This window comes from Anguilla rostrata, chromosome 7, assembly GCF_018555375.3.
Source record: "Anguilla rostrata isolate EN2019 chromosome 7, ASM1855537v3, whole genome shotgun sequence".
Classification (NCBI taxonomy): domain Eukaryota; kingdom Metazoa; phylum Chordata; class Actinopteri; order Anguilliformes; family Anguillidae; genus Anguilla; species Anguilla rostrata.
The window spans coordinates 31,106,557-31,132,744 of NC_057939.1; the positions used below are offsets into that span (position 1 = coordinate 31,106,557).

The 26,188-nt window shown below is 40.9% G+C and overlaps 1 protein-coding gene across 3 annotated transcripts in view; it reads left to right on the top strand.

The window, feature by feature from the left end:
* The first annotated feature begins 21,417 nt into the window (after nucleotides 1-21,417).
* Nucleotides 21,418-26,188, top strand: part of arid2 (AT-rich interactive domain 2) — a 193,523-nt gene continuing 188,752 nt past the window's right edge. The window contains exons 1-3 of one of the 3 annotated variants that reach the window (XM_064341949.1): nucleotides 21,418-22,158; nucleotides 22,279-22,372; nucleotides 23,222-23,319. In XM_064341949.1, the coding sequence (XP_064198019.1) occupies nucleotides 22,067-22,158; nucleotides 22,279-22,372; nucleotides 23,222-23,319 (284 nt within the window). In that variant the 5' untranslated portion in view covers nucleotides 21,418-22,066. The remainder of the gene's footprint in view (nucleotides 22,159-22,278; nucleotides 22,373-23,221; nucleotides 23,320-26,188) is intronic. The other 2 variants (XM_064341950.1, XM_064341947.1) reach the window with 2 other exon arrangements.

Consider the following 26,188-nt stretch of genomic DNA (forward strand, 5'->3'; position numbering starts at 1 on the left):
CAACATCCTGACATTCTAGTACTTGAGAAACATTTGTATTTTTTAGACTCTCAACAAAGGCATCAAAGGCAGCTTTTTAAGCTTCTCAACCTAATTGAATTGTGGTGTTTATACCAGAGACTGTAAAAAATATGGACAAAGCTACTGTGACGTCACCCATTGCCTCTCAGTGGGTCTGTAAAACACGTTTTGAAGCTCAATGGCGGGCGCGGCCATGTTCTCGATTTGGAGCCAAAACCATAGAGTTAAGCGGTCTTGTGATTTTTACGATGTGATTGACAGTCCGATGCGGAAAAGCCCATCAACCTGAACGAACGATTGCAGAACGAACTTGAGGCTAGCTGACTGTCTGCCGTTATGTTTTTAAATATATTATCAAATGTTTACGGAGTTTAATTTCCATCCGTGACTGTGTACTGTGTCATGTAATCACGTTATATGTATGACATTAATAATACAATTATGTTCAGTTATCTTCAATTTATGTTTCTCGGCAAAACGAATATGCTTAGCTAGCATATCAGCTTGCCAGTGAGCTAGGAAAGCTATCCGTGGTTAGCTCACGCATTAGCAATATGAACTACAGGGGAAGAACATCGACTGCACTGATGGTCAATCAATCAGAGATGTGTAGACTACTGGTGATTTGACTAGGCTAATTTTCATATAACTGTCTGGTAGACCTGCTGTTAACCAAGCAAGTTATCGTCGTAGGTTTTCACCACAGTCAGTTAATGAGCCATTAACTGCTACTACTCCATCGCCGTTTGTGGTGTTTACTTGCTGGGTGACGCTAGCTGACCGATCGTTCGCAAGTCACTTTTTACCGAATAAAAATTAACACTGACGGTGATTAACAAATCTACCAAGTATTTTAACTGATCTACAGGCGTGTAAATATGACAACGCACTTTGAAGAGCACGTTTTCCACCTGTTGCATAAAGACAAAAATAATGTACATTGAATTTCTAATTATTATTATTTTCTTGCTAGCTTCTAGCTTTGTGACATTCGTGCAGCATAGCCCAGGTAGACATTTACGGAATGTACACGACTGACAAGCCGTCAAACACGTTTGACAGATGGAATATTTGCCGGTTAGGGTTAGCTAGCTAGTCAAATGGCTTGGTAGCTGAAGTTGCGAACTGTTTTAGCATAGGCTACTGGACTACCACATATAGCAAATAAGCGTTAGCTGATTACGCTTTCTGCCAACTAATTATTTGGTTAAGTGGGCTAAAGGAAATAGTAAAAATGACTCAGCTACCGCAAAACTTCAGAGGAGGATTATTTTATGGTCGTCTAGTGCAGCTGTTAATAGCACACGCTATAATGAAACCACTACAAAATTGGATGCCTGCATTTTCTGACTTCGCACAGGTGGACCGTGGTCGGAGCCGCAATGTCAAGGCCAAGAGACGCCACCTCCCACCCCAGTGACCACAGATTGTAGCCCCTACTGTAGCTCAGTCCTCCGCAGTAATCCGGAAGTGACGCAAGCTGTACCTCATTGGTCCAGAAGAAATATTGGCACTGTGCCCAAATGACGCAATAAATCATGAAATTGACCCATGGACAGTCATAAGACGAATAAAATACACCTATTATGACTATTTGTTTCTTTTGAGAAAAAATTATTGACTTTGTATTTTGATCGCATTTGTACCGTAGACTTACATGGAAACCGGATATGAAAACATCTATACTGGAGCCATCCGTAGTGGCGCTAGTGAGCAACCAGGAACTACAACACCAGGAAATGAGCTTCAAAAACGAAGTCTGGTTTTGGCCGCTTGGTTTATACACAGGTTTCCTAATCTTCCTTGTGATGTAGATATCATTATGGTCACTCCAGCTATAACTTACTAATCCACTTATAGAAATGTTCTCTTTAAAGAATTATCCTTTTTTAGAATGTCCGTGTTCAACTTGCCTAAAATAATAGCCTCGGAGTTTGTGATATTATTTGCACAGATGTCCTCAAGCAGTTCATAGAAATGATTTTGGTCCGGAAGCCTGTAACAAATTCCGACCAGTATTGGTTTGCTCTTAGGAAAAATTGTATCCAACCATACAGACTCTAATTCTTTGTGGTAAATGTCCGCTCGTAAATTGAAATCAATGTCTGTCCTCACAAACACACAAACCCATCCACAATTTTGATTTCTTTCCTTTCTTATAATTGTGTGGTTTTCTAATTCAATTTCTGAGTCGTTCACAGAATTGTCAAGTCATGTGTCTGAAAATGATAAATATCAGACTTACGGTTGTAGGGGACTTCCGGTGTGAGCCTGCAATGGAGTAGACCTAAGTCTCGCAGATCCCAAATATTTTCCTTTAATATCAACACATAACAGCCTTTTAATCACAATTTAATTACCTACTTTAAAACCATACTCGGTATTGAATGAGACAGCATAACATAGAGCCGGATTCCACGCGAGAGTGAACATCACAAGAAAGTCACAAGATGGCGGAGGAGACACCAATCAAAAAGCTATGCCATGATTTGGAAAACTTCGCACAGAGAAGTGACTGTGGAGCAGGCTACCATAGCACAGAGCCTCAACAACGCGGTTGAGCGGATTGCACGACTGGACCGCCAGAATGAATCACAGTCATGCGAAATGAAGCGACTACAAGAGAAGTGTACAGACCTCGAATCCAGGAGTCAACGGCAAAATTTAAGAAACATTGGTGTCCCAGAGGGAGCTAAGGGAGCCAACCCCACTCGCTTTATGTCACAGTTCTTTCTGGAGGTTTTGGGTCCTGAGAACTTTATATCTCCTGTGATCATTGATCGTGCCCATAGATCTCTGGCTCCCAAACTGAAGAAAGGTGAGCGCCCTCGTCCCATCCTGGTATGGCTACAATACTATGCTGAAAAGGAGCAAATTTTGGGCATATCCAAGGGCAAAGGATGGCTCTCCTATCAAGATTTGCCCGTTCATATCTTCCTGGATCTCCCTCCCGAGGTTGGCAAACTTCGAGCTGCCTTCAATTCAGTGAAAGCCAAGTTGCGTGTGGCCAAGATCGAGTACAGTCTATTCTATCCTGCTGTTCTCTCTGTGAACTTCAATGGTGTCAGGCACAAATTCAACACTCCAGAATCAGCTACTGAGTTCTACCACACAAAGATTTTCCCGCATCCATAGTTTGATAGTCGTGTGAGTAACATAACTTTATTCTGGTCTAATTTGAGATGGCTAGTTTAATGGTCGGTCTACCTGCTAACGTTGCACATAACTAATATGGCTTACGTCTTTATCTATCCCCGTTGACATTCTCTCTGACGGTCCATTTTGGGAAGAATTTTATTATAAGACAAAGGCTTTTTGTGTTAAGGTTTTATTTCACACTCAGGGTACTGCCTTGTTTCTCATGATAAATGTTAACACGATGACTTCAGATACTCCCCGTTCCTGGGGACTATGGTGGCCTTAAGGGTGAAAAAATATGAGCCGTCTTCTTCTTTTACTTTTCGGTGGGCTCGGCGCCTGTTGGTGTGTTGTCGCCTCTCGCTGCTGGTTTTGAGTACTGCACAACGCTCTAGCTCAGGCCTCGAATATAAACTTTTATTACAGAACCCTTTGATATAGATAGGGGAACTAGCATTTTGGGTCATTGAACACTGAACACAGGTCTTGAACTAGATAATGTTAAGTTTAAGTTTATTGTCATTCCTTCTCCTTACAGGTTATGCTAAAAGCAGAACGAAATATAGTGCCCCCGGGGCCATAGTGAATACCTAAAAACAGAAAAATTAAACAAGCAATAAAAACAGAACGTACAACAATAAAAGCAGCAAACCTAAAACTTCACTTAAGATGAAGTGTAAAAACAGCAGAGTGTCTGACTGTTAAAGTTCTGAAGTGCTTATGTAAGTCTAAAAAAACTGTCAGGTAGGACAGTTCAGGAGACCAACAGCCTGTGGAAAAAAAGCTGTTTTTGAACCTGGTGGTTCTGGTCCTGATACTCCTCAGCCTTCTTCCAGAAGGCAGCGGGTCAAAGGGGTGCAAGGAGTCCTTCATGATACTGCGGGGTTTTCTTTTACACCTTTCTGTGTAAATGTCCTTGATGGCGGGGAAACTGGTTCCGGTGATGTACTGGGCCGATTTCACAACCCGCTGCAGGGCCTTCCTGGCTGCAGCTGAACAGTTCCCATGCCAAACAGTATGGGTAGTATGTTGTCCCTGCTTTTAAATATTTGTAATTTTGGGTAACTTCGAATCCCCCTGCCTGATATATAACACTTGATACAGCCTAATATTTACTTTCCAAGTTTCTGGAATTATTATTTAAAAAATTTTCATTGTTGGGGACATGCCGTTACTTCTCATAGTGGGGCACCAAACTGTAGAAGATATACATCAATATCCTCACAGGTGGTGCCAGCATGTAATAATCAGTCTCATAATAATTATACAAACTATACATTAGCAATTCAAATTAATAATTAAATTAATTATGATTAAAATTACACATTATAGTCAATCTTAACCAAATCATAATATCATTCAGCTAATACTAAATTAATATAAATGATTTAGCTAAGGGGGTGAAGGTATTCATTAAGTTCTTTGGATTAGCAGCGGCTGACTCAATTCAACACAAGAGTAATATAAATACAGACAACCGTGTAGCCTAAATATAATAAAGTTTATTCAACAAAGTACCGAAAAGGGCAAAGCACAATTCACTACTATGATGTGATAAACTATGTGAGTGCACGTGTGGGTAGGTGTTGTGTGTGCTTGTGTGTAGGTGTTGTGTGTATGTGTAAGTATGTGAGTGAGGAATGTTGGACGTTCTCCTAGGTGGGGGTTGTGTACAGCGGACACGTGTTCACGGAGAACAAAGGAACAAGATGGAGTATGAATGTTACAGTTATATACATCCAAGCACGAAAGTGGCTACATTCGGTCTGTCGCTAATTATACTAAACCCAGAGTTATAGCCTTACTTGAGTGTCCTTTGCTTTGGGTTGGTTGTTAGAAAAATGTTTCCTGGTTTCCAGTGCGAAGTCTGTGGAGGTTGTGGTGGAAAGGGGAAGCCCTTTTCTGTTCCAAAACACGCAACCAGATCCTCCGCTAGTCGCTTGCTTCTTGGGACTCGCTCTGCAGGATGCGTCGGTCGTGTGTGGCTCTCCTGGTTCTTTGACCACCTCTAAAAATAGCGCTTCGTAGCACCTCGTTCCGCCAGCAGCCACCAAGGATATTCGGGCCTGGCTCAGCTGCAGGCCTTGCGAACTGTTCCAGGCGTGTGGACTCACGCGGGAGGGTGACGGGAGATGGATGGCGAGTCCAGGGAGAGGACAATGAAAGCAAGCGCAGAATGGGAAAAAGAGAAGAGAGGGCGAAGAAAGAGAGCGAAACGCCGGCAACCTCCGTTTTTATTGAAGGCTGCACGTTTCGAATTTACAGTGAGCCAATACTGTTACAGAAGAGATGCGGAAGGGGGCGTGGTTACGTGAGTCACTCTGAGGTAGACATATGGGCTTTGTAGTTTATGTCTTTTGTAGGCCATGGTACCTACATCATTTATATATTTAATTTAATTTTTTTCTTTTATTATTATTATTATTATTATTATTATTATTATTATTATTATTAATAATAATTTTTTTTTTTTTCGATTTAAAGAAGCCCTCTATGTTACCTAGGGACAATGAGGTAAACCTAAGCTTTTGTATTTCAGTCCAATTCCTTCCTCTATTATGATATATTATGGTTGAACGGTTATGTTTATGCAGATGTGTATACATGCACTTTTAATGTTTGATTTTTAGTGTTAAAAGGGAGCTTCAGCTAAACAGAAGTTCAGAAGTAGTTTAGCTGGTGTAGTGACTACACAATGTTTGGATTTGTGCTAATGTGGGATTTTCTCGCCTTTCAGTTGGGGAAAGTCAGTGGAGGGTGGGGGGTATTGTTTTTGTTTTTCTTCTGTTTTGCTATCTGTGCGTTATTCATTTCCTTAAAAAGCTGCTTGTTAAAATTATATTTGATGGAAATACAATTAATAGGATAGTCACTGGACTAGGTAGCTATGACATCATCCTATGCTAAAGGGAAAAGCCTAGTGCAATATATCAGTTGGAATACGAAGGGCCTTAATAACGCAGTGAAGCGGGGAAGAGTTTTGACTCATTTGAAAAAGCTCAATGCTGAAATTGCGTTTCTACAGGAGACTCACTTGAGAAACCAAGGTCACTTCCGGTTGCGGAAAGGTTGGGTTGTTCAAATGTACCATTCAAATTTCCTCTTTAAATCTCGGGGAACTGCCATTTTAATAAATAAGAACTCGCCTTTCATCCCATCCCATGTTACCTCTGACCCACATGGTAGATTTGTGGTAGTTACAGGGCATCTGTATAACACTCCTCTAATTTTAGCTAATGTTTACACCCCTAACTGTGATGATGAGCATTTCTTTTCAACATTTTTTGCATCTCTTCCTGATTTGAATACTCATAACCTAATTATGGGTGGGGACTTTAACTGTGTCCTTGACCCCAAACTAGATAGGTCATCTAACAAAATCCAATCACTGACAAAATCTGCTAAGCTAATTAGATCTTTTCTTAATACCTATAAAATCACTGACCCCTGGCAATTCAAGTATCCCTCATCCCGTTGTTATTCATTTTTCTCCCATGTTCACCATTTATATAGTCAAATTGATTATTTTCTTGTTGACTGTAAACTTCTCCCTTCAGTTAGGCGGTGCGACTACGAGGCCATAGTCATTTCAGACCACGCCCCACACTTAATGCAACTGGCATTTTTAAACAAAAATATGCCCAGAAAATGGCGCTTTAATAATCTGTTGTTGGCAGACAAATTCTTCACAGATGTCATATCATCCCAGATTGAATTCTTTCTGACAACAAATAACACAGGAGAAGTATCAAAGAGCTCTTTGTGGGAAGCTCTAAAAGCCTACCTACGTGGGCAAATAATTTCCTACAGTGGTGCTGCTAATAGACGGCAAGTAGAACGCATCTCTAGCATTACTGATCAGATCTTAGATTTAGACCGCCGATATTCTGTAACTCCCTCTCCTGAACTATACAAAGAAAGACTTGCACTTCAAACAGAATTCAACCTTCTATCGAAAAATGAAACGGCACAGCTGTTATTACAAGCCTGCCACAGGTCCTATGAACATGGTGAGAAAGCTGGGAGGTTTTTGGCTTTACAAACCAGACAATCAGGGGCGACATAGCTCAGGAGGTAAGACCGATTGTCTGGCAGTCGGAGGGTTGCCGGTTCAAACCCCGCCCTGGGCGTGTCGAAGTGTCCTTGAGCAAGACACCTAACCCCTAACCCCTAACTGCTCTGGCGAATGAGAGGCATCAATTGTAAAGCGCTTTGGATAAAAGCGCTATATAAATGCAGTCCATTTACCATTTACAATCAGCTGCCTCAAGAATGATAACAGAAATTCAAACTGATTCTGGACAGACAACTATTGACCAACAGGATATAAATAAGCAATTTGAACAATTCTACACTTCTATACCTGAGTCAGAGGGTGACACCACTTTAATTGATGACTTTTTCAGTGAATTGAATATCCCAATAATATCTGTAGAAGATAAAGCACAACCTGAAGAACCCCTGTCTCTTGAGGAATTAAATCATTCTACTAAAAGCATGCAAAGTTCTAAAGCTCCAGGACACGACGGTTTTTTTATAAAGCTTTTTCAGGGTTGATTTCCCCTCTACTGCTTGATGTTTTTAATGAATCCTTTAATGCCAATACACTCCCCCCTACTTTTTACCAGGCCTGCATCTCTCTTCTGCTTAAGCGGTATAAGGACCCACTCGATCCGGGCTCCTTTAAACCCCTCAGCCTTTTGAATGTAGGTCAAAATTATTAGCTAAAATACTGGCTTGGATCGGTCTCCTTTATGTCTCACCGTTGGCTTTCGTTCAGACCAATGCCTTTAGGTCAAAATGTTTCCCTCTACAGTGGGCACAAGACAAGGGTGTCCCCTCTCTCCTCTACTATTTGTGCTTTCCATCGAGCCCCTGGCCATTGCCCTACACTCTCTCGGTGACCATCAGGGGGTATTTAGAGGACAGAGGGAACACAAGATCTCTTTATATGCGGACAATCTACTTTTGTATGTCGGAAACCCAACTGAATCAATTCCAAGTATCATGTCTGTGCTGAGGATGTTTGGTGGGATTTCTGGGTACAAGCTTAACTTATCTAAGAGTGAACTGTTCCCCATAAATGAAGTTGCCCTGAGTCTACCATACTCCCAATTTCCATTCAAGCTGGCTGATAAGTCCTTCAGATACCTGGGCGTGGTCATGACTAGGTCTGTCCTTGACTTGTTTAAATTGAACTTCACACCTCTATTTGAACGTACCATCAATGATTTTGGTCGGTGGTCCCATCTCCCTTTATCCCTGGCAGGGAGAGTTAAAGCAATCCTGTTGTAAAACAGTCCCTTAAAACCTGGACTACAATAAAACAGCATTTTGGATGGCATGGGAATTCTCCTCTTGTCCCTCTGTGTGCAAACCACCACTTCCATCTCTCTCTGTTAGATAGCTCCTTTCAACTGTTGGGAATCTTCTCCCGTGTGGAACTAAGTTGAGAAGGGTGAAGTAACATTATGAGGGCCACTTTCCAATGAAAAGATTTCAATACAATGCGCAAAGGGAGACTCGCCACGGTGCCACAACAAGCGTTCTATAGGAATCTCAACGAGACAGTCACGTGAGGGTTTAAGTATACTGTTGAGAGGTGTGGTTATTGCCATGCGTAAACGTTCCCAGGAAGGAATATACATTCCAACAGACTTCCTGGGGACACCCAAATGGCCTGCTACCGACTTACTTTGAGAAGCAACAAGCAGATTTTGTGGATTTTCAGGAGCAAGCTCCGAATGTTTAGATGAAGCACATGTAATCCTTTTGTTGAAAATATGTTGTCCAGGTAAGTGATGTCCTTTGTTAAGACATCCTTTCCGCGTTGTATTAGCCTCTTAGCTGGTGTCAGGCATGAGCTCGTATCCGTTGTCAGCCTGCCTGGGTTTGACAGCGGGTCCAGCTCCGCTGGGGTAAGGTTAGAATTCGCCTCCGTTCTCAGCCCTGGACGCAGCAGGCCCAGCTCGCTGTCCGCCCGGCCATATGTTCCATCCACACCCTGGATTGAAGCCCCGCTATCTGTCGGCAATTTCGCCATTTCCCTCAAGGCGATCTCATGTGCCGACACTTGAATATTGTCAACTGGAGGATGTTGAATATTGTCCATGTAGATAATGTTAATATCCACTGGTGTATTGCGTGAATTGGCATTTGAAAGCCTTCCCGGGACCTGGGCATTGGTGAACATCCCAGCCAACAATAAGTTCAGATATATGATTAAAAGGTCGCTTGTTCTTTTGGTCTTATTTACCCCTTTCGTCCTACGGGAAGGATAGTTCCATCTATGGGAAAGGAAGGTTTTAGCCACCACATCTTGCCCATAACCAAAATGTTTATGCCTGAATGGTTTCTCTGGCTGTTGTGGGCCTGGGTCTTGCAATATAGGGACAGATCTCCCATCGTAATCATTGCAAGCACCGTTAAAAGCACAACTTGTGCGACTGTTTAAAAACAATAACCTTAAAATTGCATAAACGAAGAGAGCACTTAATATGCCAGTCTTTGCCACCCCTGCCGCCGCCATCTTTTGTAGTAGGCTCTCTGCTCTCAAGCCCCTTGAAGCCTGATCTGCAGGGTTGTGAGCAGTGTTCACATACTTCCACTGTGAAGGTTCCGTAGCTTCTCTAATGAACGAGACTCTGTTGGCTACGAAAGTTTTATATCTAGCAGCGTTGTTCTTGATGTACTTCAGTACCGTGACACTGTCTGCCCAAAAGACAGATTCCTTGAGATGTAGCTGCAGCTCCTGTTTTAACATCCTGTCCATTTTCAAAGATATTGCGGCCACTGTCAACTCCATTCTTGGAATAGTAGCTTGCTTCAGCGGCGCCACTCTTGACTTCCCCATCAGGAATGTGTTTCTGGTCTCTATAATTTGGGGTTGCAGGTCTACCAACCACTTTTTCCATCTTCGTGCTTCTTTCTCAGGAATTTCTTCATACCATCCTTGTTTTTCTTTGCAGAGTTCTCTTAAGAGGAGCTTGGCAAGTAGGATGAATGGCGCTAAGAACCCCAAAGGGTCATAAGCAGAACTGATGACTGACAAGATTCCTCTTCTCGTACATGGCTTTTCTTGCACCTCTATCTTGAATTTGAAGGTGTCAGAGTCTGTGCACCATTGGACGCCTAGTGCTCTCTCCACTGGGAACTGATCGTTGTCAAGGTCGAGATCTTTGACCTCAGTAGCTCGCTCTTCCTCAGGGATTGACAACAGTAAGGCTCTGCTGTTGCTCGTTCACTTGGTCAAACAAAATCCTCCACTGAGGCATAATGTCCTCAGGTCTTTGGTGAGAGCAACGGTATGGTTGTCCGATGTCACTGATCTCAAACAGTCATCTACCTAAAAGTTGTTTAAAGGAGTACCATGGTGATTTTCACACTTTCTCGGTTTTATGTGCTATTTGCACAAGAGGCATTGAAGAAACACAATGAGTAAAGTATTAAATATGTCTGTTCTGTATTTTTGGAGAAATATGCGTTTTAAATTTATCATCCTATTTTCAACCGGTTGAGAAAGTTGTCAACTTGGTGCGTCTCGAACACAGTAACCACTCCCCTTTCCACGCCCACTTAAATTAGAGTGCCTTTTAAGGACTATTAGATTATTTCTGGTTATATTCATTTAGCTAGCTAGCTAGCTAACGTTAGCTAACTAGGTAGTTTGCTTTCATAAGGCAATGTTATCGATAACGTTAGCTAGCTAGTTTGCTTTTATGAGGACGCTATAGTTGTGCTTTTATCTTAACTTGGCTAGCTAGATAGCAAAAATTATAATTGGATATAAGTCAACGTCCTTATCTTAGCTATCTATCGATACTTGATATACTACTAAGCTAGCTAGCTTGTGAAAAGTCTCCCAAAAAGAGCGCTTATCATGGTAGCTATGGTAACGGGGCACGGACTGTCAATCATAGCTAACTGACAGTTCTCATTACCACGCCCAGACGGTTCGGGTGAACTTTTATAGTGGGAAATTTAGGCTTAGTAAAATACGTTTTAAAGTACATTGAAGTGACTGAACAATAAAAAAATTATACACATTTGTTTTATTGTTGCCTACATGCAACTGGGAAGTGTCACGTTCAACCACCATGTTACTCCTTTAAGACTGTCTCAGCAGCTTCGGGTGTGGTTCTCTCCCTTCGGTCTTCAGTTGTTCTCCTCAACGCATATGAAGCACAGCTAGGGGAGGAAGTTGCTCCAAACAGGTGCACGTGTACTCCACTACATTTGATTTCAGGTTACCCTCCGGCCACCACAAGAAGCGCAACAGATCTGTATCCTCATCAGGCACTCTGACTTGGTAAAACATGGATTTGATGTCTGCCATCATGCCTACCGTTTCCTTCCTGAACCTCGTCAGGACACTGATCAGAGTGTTCATGAGGTTCGGTGTACTGTTGAATCCACGGATTCAACAGATTCTCGATGTTCGATACTGAGATGCGATTGCCTGAGTGACTCAGTAGCCCACCATTAGCTGAATTGATGCCTCTTCTTATTGGCCCATTGATGACCCATCCTAGGGCTGTCTTCACGGCATATGGTCTGTCGCCTCTGCTATTTATTACCTTCCAGGGCTCAATGGCTTTGTAGTAATTGGTACCAATAAGTAGGCCGACTTCTGCTTCAATATGTGGGATATGTACTTCATGGAGGTAATGCCACCTGCTCACATCCTTCTGCTGAGGTATGTTTTCCTTTTTCACTGGTATGCTCTGTTGAGTAAACACCTGTGGTAGCTCAATGTATTCTCCTCTTCCAAGCCACTTACCTCCAGATCAGACAGAACATGGTTGCTCACCTTATTTTCCTGTCCCATAGTAGTGAGTATGAGCTCTATCTTCGTACCTTGAACTTTGAGTTGACGCATGAGTTCTTCGGTGCATGAATGCATAGGTCTCGATTACCTTCAGGGCTCCAGACTTTTTACATTGGTTGCACTGGTGCCCAAAATTTTTCACCGCGCCTTTTTGCGCCGCAATAATACATTTTAAACATTACCTTTTTTGTCAGTTCTCATACACATTGGTAATATCTTAACACACTATGTAAATGATTGTAAACAGGAATAAATGTGCAGATAAATGTTTTTTCTTTATTTAAATCACAGCACAAACAAGAAATCGCAATAACCTCAATTGTTTAAAAAATAAACTTAAAAAGTGCTGATTTTTAAAGTGCTTGACAAACTCAAATAAATAAATCAAACTCAAATAACTCAAACAAAAGTGTGCGCTGCTCCTGGAGGAGTACAGGGCATGGTTTCACACAGTGATGCGTGGATGGGCTCTGACGTCATCTGAATCTACATGTACGCATAAATCACCCACCCGCCACCCACACACCCCAACAAATTATTTTCTCCGATTTAGAGACCCGCACCTGATCACACATTACCGTTTGTGGCAAACACGCCTGCCACAGGCCACCGAAGTGGCTTTCCTTGGGGCCCTCCAGCACAGAGACACAGGGAGATGATGTTAAAACAGTCCACATTTATTTGCAAGGGTCGGCAAGATGTTATAGCCGAGGAGCAGATGTTAAAACACTGTCATGACAGAGAGGCTCCCCTGTGTGGGTGGGGATGGCAGATTTAACCTGTGCGCACTGATTACCTCACTACGCACAGGTGCAGCCACTCCTGTTCCTGGGTCCAATTAGCCTGGCCAATTCTCTCATTCTTAACCAATCATCCAATTGGCCAGGTCTAATTAGCTTGACCCAGGGCAGGTGTGGCTGCTTAAACCAGCCATCCCCACACCACACCGTTATTTCTCATTATTTCGCAGCTGTTGCATATGACATACCCAGCACTTGATTCTCGTAATATTACGACCTCATTCTCGAAATCTCAGAATCATTTTTTCCTCAATGTGCCCCAAATACTTTGTCGTACACACGGTACTTTTCTGCCTTTCCTTTTTTTTTTTTTTTTAATTCTCCTTTTTTAATTTTCTCTCGGATCTTTTTTTGCCTTCATTGCTGCTTAAGACAAATGGACGCCGCATGAGAGTCTAGTCTGCTAATTTGTGCCTGACAAAAAATGAAGCTTAAAACATTCACATTTTAGAGAATGTAATTAATATTTCCTCATTAATGATGTATTATTTCACCCACCCATCCGCTATTAATCAGAATGTTAATTTTTATGACTCAGCCCGCCCGATCTGCGGATTAACCGCGGTGCCCGCGGATATAACTGCGATCCGTGCATCACTAACACACATGCCTTATTTTTTTTCCCCACCTGCATTCAGCGAAGAAGAATATCAGGGTCAGAGCCAGTCAGAGGCAAAGTAGGGGCGGGTCTCCGCAGAATGCGGGTGGGAGAAAAAAATAACGCTACACACATACACAGAGACAGACCTGCGAAATGTCAGGTGCACTGGTGCGACCAATGAAAATGTTTAGTCCCACCTGACAGATTTTTGGCTATTTTGGTCGCACTCTGGAGCTTTGACCTTGTTGCTTGGTTTGGACTTTATTTTCACTGGTACTATGGAGAGGATACATTCTCCATTACCTGCCCTAGTAACTGCACTGGTTTCATGTTCTGTTGATACAAAAGCGCTTGTGACCTCACTGGTGACTTCAGCGTTCGTATCTTCACTCTTTTCAGGTGTGACTGGAACTTCCTTCACTACATGAAGAACACTTGGGTGCTTTGCAGGACATTCTTGGCATTGCATTCTCTTTCTGCAGCCTTTACTCAGGTGACCTTGAGTAAGGCAGCCAAAGCAGAGACCTTTTGACCTCAGGAACTTAATTCTGTCTTTAGGAGTCTGTTCTTTTATATTGTTACAGGAATCCAGGGCATGACTTTTCTGACAGAATAAACAAGGACTTTGAAAGGCATCAGCTGGTTTGACTGAACTGGGTCTCTTCTCAGGGAGACCTTGAGCACTGTGTTCTCCAGCCGGAGAGACACTCGTAGCAAAACTGCTACTTTTAGGGTTACTTCTCTTAGTATTTATCTTGGACTTCCCCTTTCCTTCTGAGCTGACATCCAAGATGTCTCCAAACAGTGGGTCGTTTGCGACTTTCGCTTGCCGGTTGATGAAGTCTACCAAAAACCTGTCTCTTCTTCCCGTCCGCTCTTGTATCTCAAAGGCTTGGTTTCTCCACCACTCTTTCAGTTTATATGGACATTTTGAGATGACAGTTTTCATGTTAATAGGGTTGTCCATCTCATCCATGAATTCCACGTTGTTCATAGTATTTCGACACCCTATCAGGAACAGAGCATATGCGTTTAATGCCTTCCTGTCTTCTGCTCTGATCTGTGGCCATTCAAGTGCTTTCTTCATGTAGGCTGTGGCGATCCACAACTCATCTCCATAGTGTTGCTGGAGTAGCCTCCTAGCTTCCTGGTAGCCTTTCTCAGGTCGCATATGCTCACAACTGCGAACAAGGTCACGAGGTTCTCCGTTTGTGAACTGTTCAAGATAGTATAACTTATCTTGTTGGTTATCAATCTTGTTCTCTATGGCCTGTTCAAATGCCCTTATAAAGGAACAGTAGGTGAAAGGATCCCCTGTGAATACTGGTATGTCTCTCTGAGGGAGCTGAGACATGTTTTGCTGCTTGACTAGCATTTCTGTTATCTCATTTTGGCGCTGCATCACTTTGCAAAGACCTTCTGAAGTCACTGACTGCTGTGAATGAGCTGAAGATGGTGTCGGGCTGTTTCCTCTGCGTGGCATATCTCTACGATGAGCATGTGTGGCCTGAGATGATTCAGCATGTGTGGCCTGAGATGATTGACGTACGGATGCAGAGGATTTCCTTTGCTGTGGTTCATATTCCTCTTTAACATGAGATGTGCCCTTTGTGGCTGTCACGTATGACCTTTTTGACTCGTAATAGTCATTCATGCCATCTTGACTGCTTTTCATATTCTTCATAAACCTTTAGCTTGGTGTTTGAAGCTGCGATCCGGGCTTGTAGCTCCAACTGCTCTTTCCGTGCTCATAAACGTGCCTCTTCCAGCGAAATTTCCTGCCTTTCCTTCAAAGATGCACCATGTGCTAACAGTGCTTTGCGCTCTGCTTCAAGCTTCAAATGAGCAGAGCTTGTAATGGACACCTGTGATGTGCGACCAAGAACTGAACTAGCTTTATCCCTTTCGTGGGTGTGGAAAGATGTCTCTGAGATGCTATCACTTGGCTTAATACCATCATCCGCATTGTTCTCCTCTTTAGAACATCTTTTCACATTTAAGATCCAATCCTGTTTTTTGTACAAAATACTCAAACTCAGCACATTTGGGATTGTACCAGCTAAACTGGTCCTCTCTTCTCTCTTCATCTTCCAGAAGAGGTAATATTTCCACATTAATCTTTTTTAATTCTCCAAAGAGCTTTCCAAAGCTATATAATTATTCCTCTTCAACTAACTCAACATTTACTTCATCTTCATTTAGGCTTTCAATCTCCTTCCTTTTATGAGTAAGCTGAGCTAGTTTGCCTTTTCTTTCACCCTTGAGCCTATTCAGTTTCTCATCCAAAGCCCTCTTTTGGCCATCTGTCACAACTTCCATTTTTATTTTTTCCAAATGGCACACTTTATTCTTGATCTCTCAATGCACATAAACTGCCCTCTTTCCCCAAATGAAACCATATAAACAGCTTATCACTCTTCTTATTTATATTTGCAAAAGAGCTATAATATGTGCAAGAATACTCTAGAAAGGGTGAGCATTGCCTCTTAATTGCATGATGGTGGCCAGCTCAATTGGCTAAAAAGACTTGGATTCACGATTGTTAGAACAATATTGCAATCCTCAAAAACTTACTGGCATCCTCCTGTGCGAATCCTCCACACAAAATATGAAAATTGCCGAATCTCTTTTATTCTGAGGTCACCGAAGCATGAAGAATTACTTCCCCATGATTCTGTTCTCTTCAGAACGGTGAAAATGTCATGCCATGTGCCTCGTGTCCATATTGAGCGTAGTCTTTGACTAATGTTAGTGTGGCTCCTTCTAATCGTTCAAAATGCCCACTTAAGCTATTGAATCCAAGCATATAGTTAACGCGTGACTCAAAGAGACTCTTGAAACCAAGTTCTTCCTTTTAACTGTTTACTGAAGGGATTGAAAACCGTACAAAACAAAAATAAAGACACGGTCAAAGACTAGTGTGCTCTCTCGGCTCAATAGCTTTGTCTACTACAAAAGCACAAGTGAAACTTATAGGCCCTTATTAAAGTGTTACCCAATCAGAGGGGAGCAACTGTTTGAGGTAGTTATTTGATACATATATAATGTTCTACATTGGAAATATATATATAATATAACCAAAGGTACATTAAAAAAATAACTAATACACAATAATAATTAATTTTTTTAAATAATAATTATTAATTATTATTTCTTTCTTCTACTGGAATGGCTCTTACGCCTACATTCTGAAAGAAACACAGGTTTAAATCGTTTTTCAATCATTCAATCAATTTTCCTTTACACCTGACTAAGAAATAAATGAAAGTGTATACTGTATTTTTAAATGGAGGTGCTTTTAAGAAATGTGGTTTTGCAGGGTAGCTACAGTAGCCTTGTTAAAAAGTAGTTATCAGTATAGGCGCAGCGGTGGATGTAAACCGTTTTTAACTTACACAAAATTGATATACCTGATGTGAAGAAGCCATTATCTTGCACCAGTTTCTAAACCAGTATGACGTTACTTACCGGACTGAATCGCAACATAGATGTTGGAGCTTAATTTTGGAGGCATCATGTGTACTAACTTTACACTTGGTCTGTCGTGTCGTTAGAAGGTAGCTAAAGTTAAACTGGAAAAAATTCCAGAAAACAGAACTGTCTAATGTATGGGTGCATTTTATTAAGATTTCAGCAATATAAATGAGTTTTCTGCAAAGCAATAGTTTAAATGTTTTATTTTTAGTTAGCCAGCAAGCCAGTGTAATGAGTTAGAGTTTCGCTTGAGTCCAAAGGAGATTTCAACCATGGTCTGTCACTCATCTAAAAAGATCCAAAGGGAAACGCGCTACTCAGTGAGCTATGAGGCAAGTTGATGTGAGGGCAGCAAAGTTTTGTTCTTTTAAACGTGTGCATTTTATGTCCATTTTGTGTGCGTATCCGATGTTTTTATTGGCTGATGTACTTAAATGTCCAATGGGGAGACGTATTCTTTGTGGGCCTGGAGCATTTATGATGCTGTAATCAGGCAGGAAAAATGATGAAAAACCCTATAAGTTCGAGGCTTTATTGTGTGGATCAGTGATGCCAACTTAGCAATTTTGTTGCTAGATTTAGCAACTTTCAGACTACCCTGGCAACGTTTTTTTTTCAAAAAGCACATACCAACAAATTTAGCTACTTTTAAAATTTATTTGGAACTTTTAGCAACTTTTGAAAAGTGACTCAAACGCTAAAATGCATGCATTTTCCCTCTAAATGACACAAAAATGATTTTCTCTGTCACACACTCAGTCACAACCATAGACCGTATAAAAATAGGTCACAACAAACGGTCTGTCTGCCTGTCTGCAAAAGTGCATTGTGAGTGATGTCAGCAGTTGTGACGGCTCAGATCAATAGCCAGGCACAGGCAGCAGCAATCAATCATTGTTGGCTGACTGCAGCAGCAGTAGCATGCGTTCAACGAGACAAACTAACAAACAAATTTTTTTGGTCAAATCATTTAAACACATTCAGTTCAGAGTACAATTGTTTGGTTAGGAAGTCACAATAAAAAAAAAAGAAAAGAAAAAAAGACGAATTTAGAATTTCCTCCACAAAGTAGCATTAACAATCTTAAAAGGGCTAAGCCTTCAGTAACGTTACTACATGCTAGTGCACTCACTGCAGACGAAAATTAAGCTAGTCTTGAAAAAGGTTTTCAACATTTGATTTAAATACATATATGTATTTCTATGGTGGTTTGTTTGCTAAACTTACTTGATATGTTTAAAATGTTTAAATAGTTCAACAACCACAGTTAAAACCCAATGAATAGAGCTGGTCACGAATGTTTGATCTTGAACAGAACTTACAACATATCATATTTTTTGCCGAGATGGCCAGTCAATCTGAGTAACTTCATTGTGTATTCTACGTAATGACACAGTTTTACGTCATTACGTAATGACGTCATCATGCAATAACATCACAACGTCATTTAGCAACTTTTAGCAACAAATCGACCTGCCTGTAGCAACTTCCCCTGAAAATTAGTTGGCAACACTGGTGTGGATGTGTGAAGTTGTTTGTGAATTCTGTCTAGTGAAATGGGGTCAGCAGGTAGATAAATGTTTTTAAAGGCTGAGAATCTGTGGTCATTGTGGTTATTTCTGTAGGAACCCTGAAAAGTTCTGAACTGTCTGTGCTGTATACGCCTAAGTTATGGGGCATCCCGCCCCACCAAGCTGTAACTTTGTGGCAATTTGTAGTTTTTGAGATCTGAAAAACAAGATTGTGTAGAACATGTTTTGTCTGCTCATAGTTTGAGATTTGTAGTTTTGTAAATGGTAAACGGACTGCATTTATATATATATATAAGATTTGTATTTTTGCAATGCATAGAACACATTCAAATCGTGTTTTGTGCTGCACAAAACACTTGAGTTGTGAAATGCATGTAAATAATATTGGCATTAAATGTGCTTCATATGTTGATGCATTTTTGGCACTGTGGTTGTAAAAACAATACATTGGCTATTTCAAAGAATTTTCCCTATTTGAAAATCTGTCACACCACATGACTATTTCAAGATATAGCCTAATTTACAACTTCAGATTCGAATGCTACATTTTCAGATTGTTCATTTTTGTACAACATGAGTAGCCAAGATTCGCAACTAAATCTTTCTCATGACTTGAATTTGAAGAGAAAAAATCTGTTTCAATGCTTAACCTCCCATAATTACATGAATTACATTAATAGTAAAAATTGATGAATGTTTGGACCCCTACTAGGACACTTCCACCAGGCTGGGAAAGGTAATCGTCATTTCAAATGTTTAAGTGGCAAACAGTTTGCAATGTGTGAGAGTCATTACATTTGGAACATCGCGTTAAGTATACCGACTAATTATATCCGTTTAGAATAGTGTGTCGGTGTAGCTACAGCTAGCTATCTTGTTCGCTGTATTCAAACTGCAAGCGTCTATCCTAGATTACATAATGTACAAAATGGCCGGGGGGTTAAAATTTAGGGTGGGCAAACTCGCCTGCTGTCAGAATACAAATAAATCCCAGACCTGTGCCACCAATTTCGTCAGCAAGCCATAACTGCGTTCGCGCTTTAAAGAACAAAACGCGACTAAAACCTAGCCTGCTACATCAATGTTAGCAAGCAAACCCCGAGTTCCTCTGAGCTTTACGGCTGGTTAACTTACTGGCGATTACTTAGCCAGCATTTCATTTAGCTAGTAAAGGCGATTCGTCCAGTGCCGATTTGTCTTCCCCATATTAACTACTCTGTATTTCATTATATATGTATTTAGTTATTACATTTCTGGATTGGTTAGATAGTGACACAATGAGCCAGCCGCAAGAACTGACTAAACAGCTTCCACAAAATGGGGTCTGCGGTAGTTTGACATACCGCCATTTTGTGAGAGAAATGCAGTGCAGCTATAGGGGTACGCGTAATGGTTGAATGTGGTTACCCCGTCTAGTTGATATCCGCATGGCAGTTACAAAAAAAGGGGTCGTGAACAATTTCCATTTAGTCGTTGCCTAAACAATTCACTTCCGAGTATTTTGCGGTAACCGATCACTGGAATTACGGCACACATTCCTCGACTCTCCATTAGCTTCCCGGCGTATAGCCTACGACACACGTACAACTGCCATGGCTACAATAGCTTACGAGCACGCGATACATAGAAGTAGTCTAGCGTCTACTTAACTGGGTCCACTTTTTTCGAAATATAAAAAGCTGAAACATAGAAGATAATTCGGCATGGAATAAAACAAACTTGATTGGAAACCATTAATACACGCCTACGCCTATCTTTATTTTTCATGTGAATTACTGAACGTATTATTTTAAGTGTTCGACAGGAGACCACCACTTTTGTAACAGAACGTAGGCTATCAGTTGCGTCACGCCTGTCTCGGATCAGTGCTGCCTTTAGACGACCTCGCCTGACTGCGCCGATTTTGTAACCATAAACATGGACAAGTAGTTGCATTCATAAGGACGCGTAGGGTGTAAAAGCAAATAAAACAATTTGTGCGATGCTAGCATTTTTGGAAATGTGTCGTTTTAAGCAAGTGTCACGTTTGCCATCCAGCATACATCTGCGAAGAGCCCATCACAGTTTAGCCTAAATGAAAATATTTTTTTTTGCCCTTCATTACTGCTGGGATGGAAACAACAGTACACTCGGCATACTTGATGTAAAATTTAATTATACTTATAGTCTTAAGTGTAAACATAATAATAGTATACTTCAGCATGCTGTATTTCACATGGGATACTATGGCTGCTACAATCAGGGAGGGAAATTAACACCAGCCAAATGCTGGTAAGTTTTATCTGTGGCTTGTGAGTTTGTCTACCAGCCACTTTGGCAGTTATCCACAAATTAATGGGAGGTCCTGGTTTATTGTAAATATATAGTTGTCTTCCCTGTGATAGATTGGTGGCCTGTCCAGGGTGTTTTCCTGCCCACTGCACACTGGGATAGGCTCCACCACCCCCCTGCCCAGAATAAGCGGGTATGGATATTGGATAGATGGATGGATATAGTTGTTTATTAAATAATGAAATTGGCAGGTGAATTTTGTGGTGCACCACTATGGTCATTGGACAAAAAAGTTATTCTGCCCTGGCTCCTATGTAAGTAAGTTGAGGCAATAGGCTATTTAGACTGTGGCAATATAGCTTACTGTTGACATCTGAAACTTTTGATGCAATCTAAAGAAATGATATCGAAGAGAAAGATGGCACTTTGACAACCAATTAAGAACTTGAAAAACGTAGCATTTCACACTGCAGATGCCTACACCTCCCTTAGTTATATTAATTACCATTCGTGAATATAAAATCTGTAGTTGGATATTCTTTGTGAAATATTTGCAGAAAGCTCAGCAAATTCATGTGCAGTTATTTGACTAACTGATCTGCTATATAGCGAAATATGGCAACGGCATATTTATGCGACACAAGGATGTATTTTTTATCCATTATGATATAGCGTTATCATATAACCGTTAATATTTAAATCGCATACCATAATATAATCACGAGATCAGACATGAAGTGGACGAGATTTGTGATATGATGGCAAAATAATAATCGCTTCTCCAGTTTTAACTGTGACCAAGTAACTTCCAAATGACCACCCGCACAAAAATTCAGCTTTGGTGTTCTGCTGAACAAGAAATCGGTAGTTTTCTGCTTAAAATGATTTGGGAAGTTTAAGATGAGCCCTTAGAAAGAAAACACTGTCTATTGTTCTAATAAACCGTTTTGGATAGTGCATTTCCGTTGTTTCTAGTAGGGGGCGCTGCAATGGCTTTGGGCCTTCGGATCTTTTTGTCTGAGAACTAGATCCCGCTGCCGCTTTACAGTGTGTGCGATTGCTTGGAACCGCGTCTGTATCACACTGTCAGACCACTCTGAAACGAACACAACTGCAACCAAAACAATTAATTGACCATCTAGTACAATGACAATTTTAGTTCGCCTTCAAAATCGATCCTAATTCGAATGTTTTTTTGAAGTTCCCGTAGGCTAAATCGGCTTCTGTTTTCTGTGTGCATATCAGTCATTATTAGCAAGCTAGCCATCGCTCGTTCTCTTATTTCTTTAACTTTTTTTTAAACACTCGGCTTCGCGAATGACTGCGCGCCGGCGGACTATGGGATCCTTGGTGTCTTAGGAAGCATACGAGTGGGATTTTAACTGGTTTTAACTAATAAAAAATGGCTAATTCGACGGGGAAAATTCAACCAGATCATCGAAGGAAAGGACTGGCTTTCCTGGACGAGCTGCGGCAGTTTCACCAAAGCAGAGGGTGAGAGGGGGCGTTTTATACTGCAAAATGTAACTTTAAAACCACGTTTAACTACGAGTGCGAATAGTGAAGTCCTCTGAAGAGGACATTCTTTCCTTAACAGTGCATCTTTCTTTTTAGATCACCGTTTAAGAAGATCCCCTTCGTTGGTGGGAAAGAGCTTGATCTTAATGCTCTCTATACCAGAGTCGTTTCTTTAGGCGGATTTGCAAAGGTGAGTAACTTAGCTAGCTGTAGATTTCACTCGGGTGGGTTTAAAATATGGGCATTTCCCACACAACATTCTACATTAATTCATACAGAAGAAGATAACTCACTTGAGGACATGTTGCCAGTTGCAGAACCGTGATAAAAATCCAGGTTTAACGTTGGCCTTGTTAGCTTGCTAGCTCTGTGCAGTATAGTAACACTGCCTTTTGAGTCTGGTTTGTGCTGAAAGTCTGTAGGTTGACTGCTGAGCTGAGTGCAGTTGGTGCAACTCAAAATTAGCGGGCATGTTTAACATCGATAATCGACAAAGAGCCTGGGCTAGGAAATACTCCTGTTGTCGGGAATGGCTTTTTCGTTAAGTTTTAGATAAAAACAAGCTGCAAAGAAACGCTAATTCGACACAGCCATCTTAGGCTTCATGGCTGAAGCCAAAATGTAGGCCTCGTAACAGGCCTATGTATTCAATACTGTAAATATGGATAAGACCTTACATTTGGATTGGTCTTAGTAAACGCATACCGCTAACCTTATTATGATTTCGAACGTTACTTGTAGCATGTGCTTGACAAGCGTTATGTAGGCAAGTTATTTAGTTAACTTTCGAAACTACCAAGATAGCTTGCTACGAAAGTAACGTTAACCGGTGGTAGTTTGGTAATTGAGACTATAGCTAGCTCGTTTGATAATACGTATTTGTGTTTAATTTAACTGAACGCTACTGTAAAACCTTTTAAACTACATTTAATAAAACGTAGCGTTGCTATTTTAATAAATGAAATGTCCTTATTTGATCACGCATTCAGAGTGTATTATTTTCTGAAGGGACATCATAACAATTTACCTTTTATTGTAGGTTTCAGAGAGGAATCAATGGTCCGAACTCGGTGAAGATTTTAATTTTCCCAAGAGTTGTTCCAACGCTGCCTTTGTTCTGAAACAGTACTACCTTCGGTAAGTCTCCTGCTCCAAAACAGTTGACCCTCTGCCTGCATGTGGCCAATGTTTACAAATTTTATTGGGCTGACTATCTAGATTACTTGTAGAACATGGCCATGCTGCGGTAATCACGCGACACATCTGTAACTCTGCACACTATTAAACGTTTTAGGCACCCAGCTTAAGCCCTGTGTGTGACCATATACTAGAATCTTTAATGCTTTTGCCAATAATGTCAGATATCGATATGGTTAAGTGTAGAATACTTAATTCTTTGGGTGAGAATGTTCATCTTGAGTAAAGTTGTGGGCTGTAGAAAGAAGCTATTCATTGGCAATCTATGAAACGCTGTCTTTTCTAGACATGTGTAATCTGGCAAATTTAATAAAACACTTATGTTTTTACAAGATGGTCAAGTCCAGTTTAGCTTTTTGTGCCAATTGTAATTTTGCAAGAAGAAAGATGCTTTTCCCTCCAAAATGGTCTTCTTTTTAAGGTTTGAATCTGCTTATAGCAAGGCTAGCCTTCACAGAAAACAAGTCTTATGATTTGCTATGTTTTTTTCATACCACTGCCAGCTGTTTACAATACTGCTTATTAGGCATTTCTATATTGGTATGAAAGCTTGCTGTTCAATACGACCTGAAGTAATTTGTATCACTGTTCTGATATTGTACTTTTGACAGTAGGAAAAATTATGACCTTTGTGTTCAAATGTGCTGTAAATGTGCTCTTGGCTATGGCAAGGGGACATTTACTGCTGTTTGTATGTCTGTACGGATCTACAAGAAAATATTTCTGCCAGTCGGCTAAATCAGTTGGTTAGCTGCTCAGTTTAGGGCAAATAATCAAATGAATGTTCCTCCTGCCAGTTTTCTCTGCTGGGAGTATAACTTCACTTTTCACAAAAATCCCTCAACTTCATGGAAACATTTTTAAACATTGCTTGTATTCCATAAGCAGTGTTTTAATTCAGGTGTCTTAGTGTTGCCTTTGGTGATTTATAATGGCTAAAGTGCACCACACATGTTTGTACTGAAAGGACTTTCTGTATGTTTCTGTGAATAACTTTTTTTTGAGCCAGTGCCATCACCAGTGTTCAATGCACTTCCTAGTTTTTCCAACAGAAGATTGAATGCTCCTTGGTTGGTCTTTTCACAATTTTCACAAACTAGTCCAATTTGAAAACAGCAGCAAAGGCTTGAATTCTGGAAGAACAAAGCACCTTTCACCTGAAAATAGAAATCCTTAATTTTTTTGTTTTGGTGGATCTGGTGACTAATACCAGAGTTCCATTGGTACAAAGCTATTATTAGGGGCACACTGAGGACTCATTTATCTTAGAAGGTAATCCATTGTTGGCATATTTTGGAGAATGAAGATTGTCTTAGAGACAAAAAACTGTCCTAATTTTAAAGGCACCTTTTGGATTTTAGGCACTTGCTTTTTCACATTTGGCATGCAAGTTCCTGTGTGTGTGTCATCACAGTTGAATACTTGGTGGGATAATGGCACCCGGCACCACCAGTGGAAAATGGAGGAGCAATTACAGTGTGCAAACACATTTGTACAGAAATGCCGCTGTGAAAAGGTATCAAATGTGGCATTTTTTTTAAATGAGAAAATTAAGGATTTCCACTTTATATAGCGAGGCACATGGCTGGTGATTATGCCCGTTCAGTGTAAAGACCACACAGCCACAAGTTGCTACGCTAGTGTCTCTCGTATTGGCACCATCTCCCATCAAGTTCGGTGTCAGGATAAAGTGGAATATTCAGTCATTGATCCATAAGCTCACTGATCGATGACTTTGTCAGTATTTTAGCATATTTTTCAGAAATGAAAAGAAATATATATGTTTTCAGTTCTCAACAATTTTCAGGTTGGAGAGTTAAAGGCATACTATGCAGGATTTTTGACCTTGAAAATATTGTAATTAACCATGGGATATCTTATGATGCACTGGCAATCCCTGTCCAAGTACTTTCGCCAAATTTGTGCACCTTCATCTGTATTCCTTATTCTGAAATGTGTTCGGGATGTTTCTGGGCATGGCACTCTTTTCTGTGTGGGGAGGGGTGGGTGTGGCTACAGAGCCTGTCGTTTGGGATCAGATTTCTGCAGTTTCTTGCTCGTTGGCTAGCTAGGTGCCCAGATACTGGGAAGCAAAAAGACTGGTCTTAAATCCAAGAACTCGAGTTAACCTTGGAATTGCGTTTCCTCGTTAGCGTCAGCTGAAGTTCCCCAAGGGGATGAAAAGCAACGCGGAGTTGGCTTTTTTCTGTTGAACCTGTAAATAATGTTACCTTGAGCTATTCAGCTAGCTCCATTAGGTGGTGTACTCTGAGTGACTGGGCATGATTGAAGATGGAGGAGGAGATGTCTTTGATTTTAAACACAACCAGAGCAAAGCTAAAAAATCCTGCATAGAACTTTGCCTGAAAGTGTGTTGATTGGTGCAATTATTTTACTTTCCTAAAGTATGGTCAAAGTGACATATGCTTGACAGTCATTTTGCTGTGCAAGCTGCCTCTCTCTCTTGACACATCAGTGCGTGAACGCGACCATAATTTAAGGACGATTGTGCGGCCATGTAACAAATATTTTAAATATCGGTAAAATTTTGCAAAGTTATCAACATTATTATTAACCTGTATCGGTACATGTCTGTACATATCTGTATCGGTAGTCAAGGACGAGGTGGCCGATATGTAGGACCGATAATTTTTTGTTTTTTAACACTGACACATGGGCGCTCCTAGCACTCCATCTAGTGTTTCTCACTGCCCACAACATCAACAAGGTTCATGTGACCTGGAACTATTTTCTCAGTGTTCATTTCTAAAATTGGTTGACAATGTTAATAATGTTAAGTTTATCAACT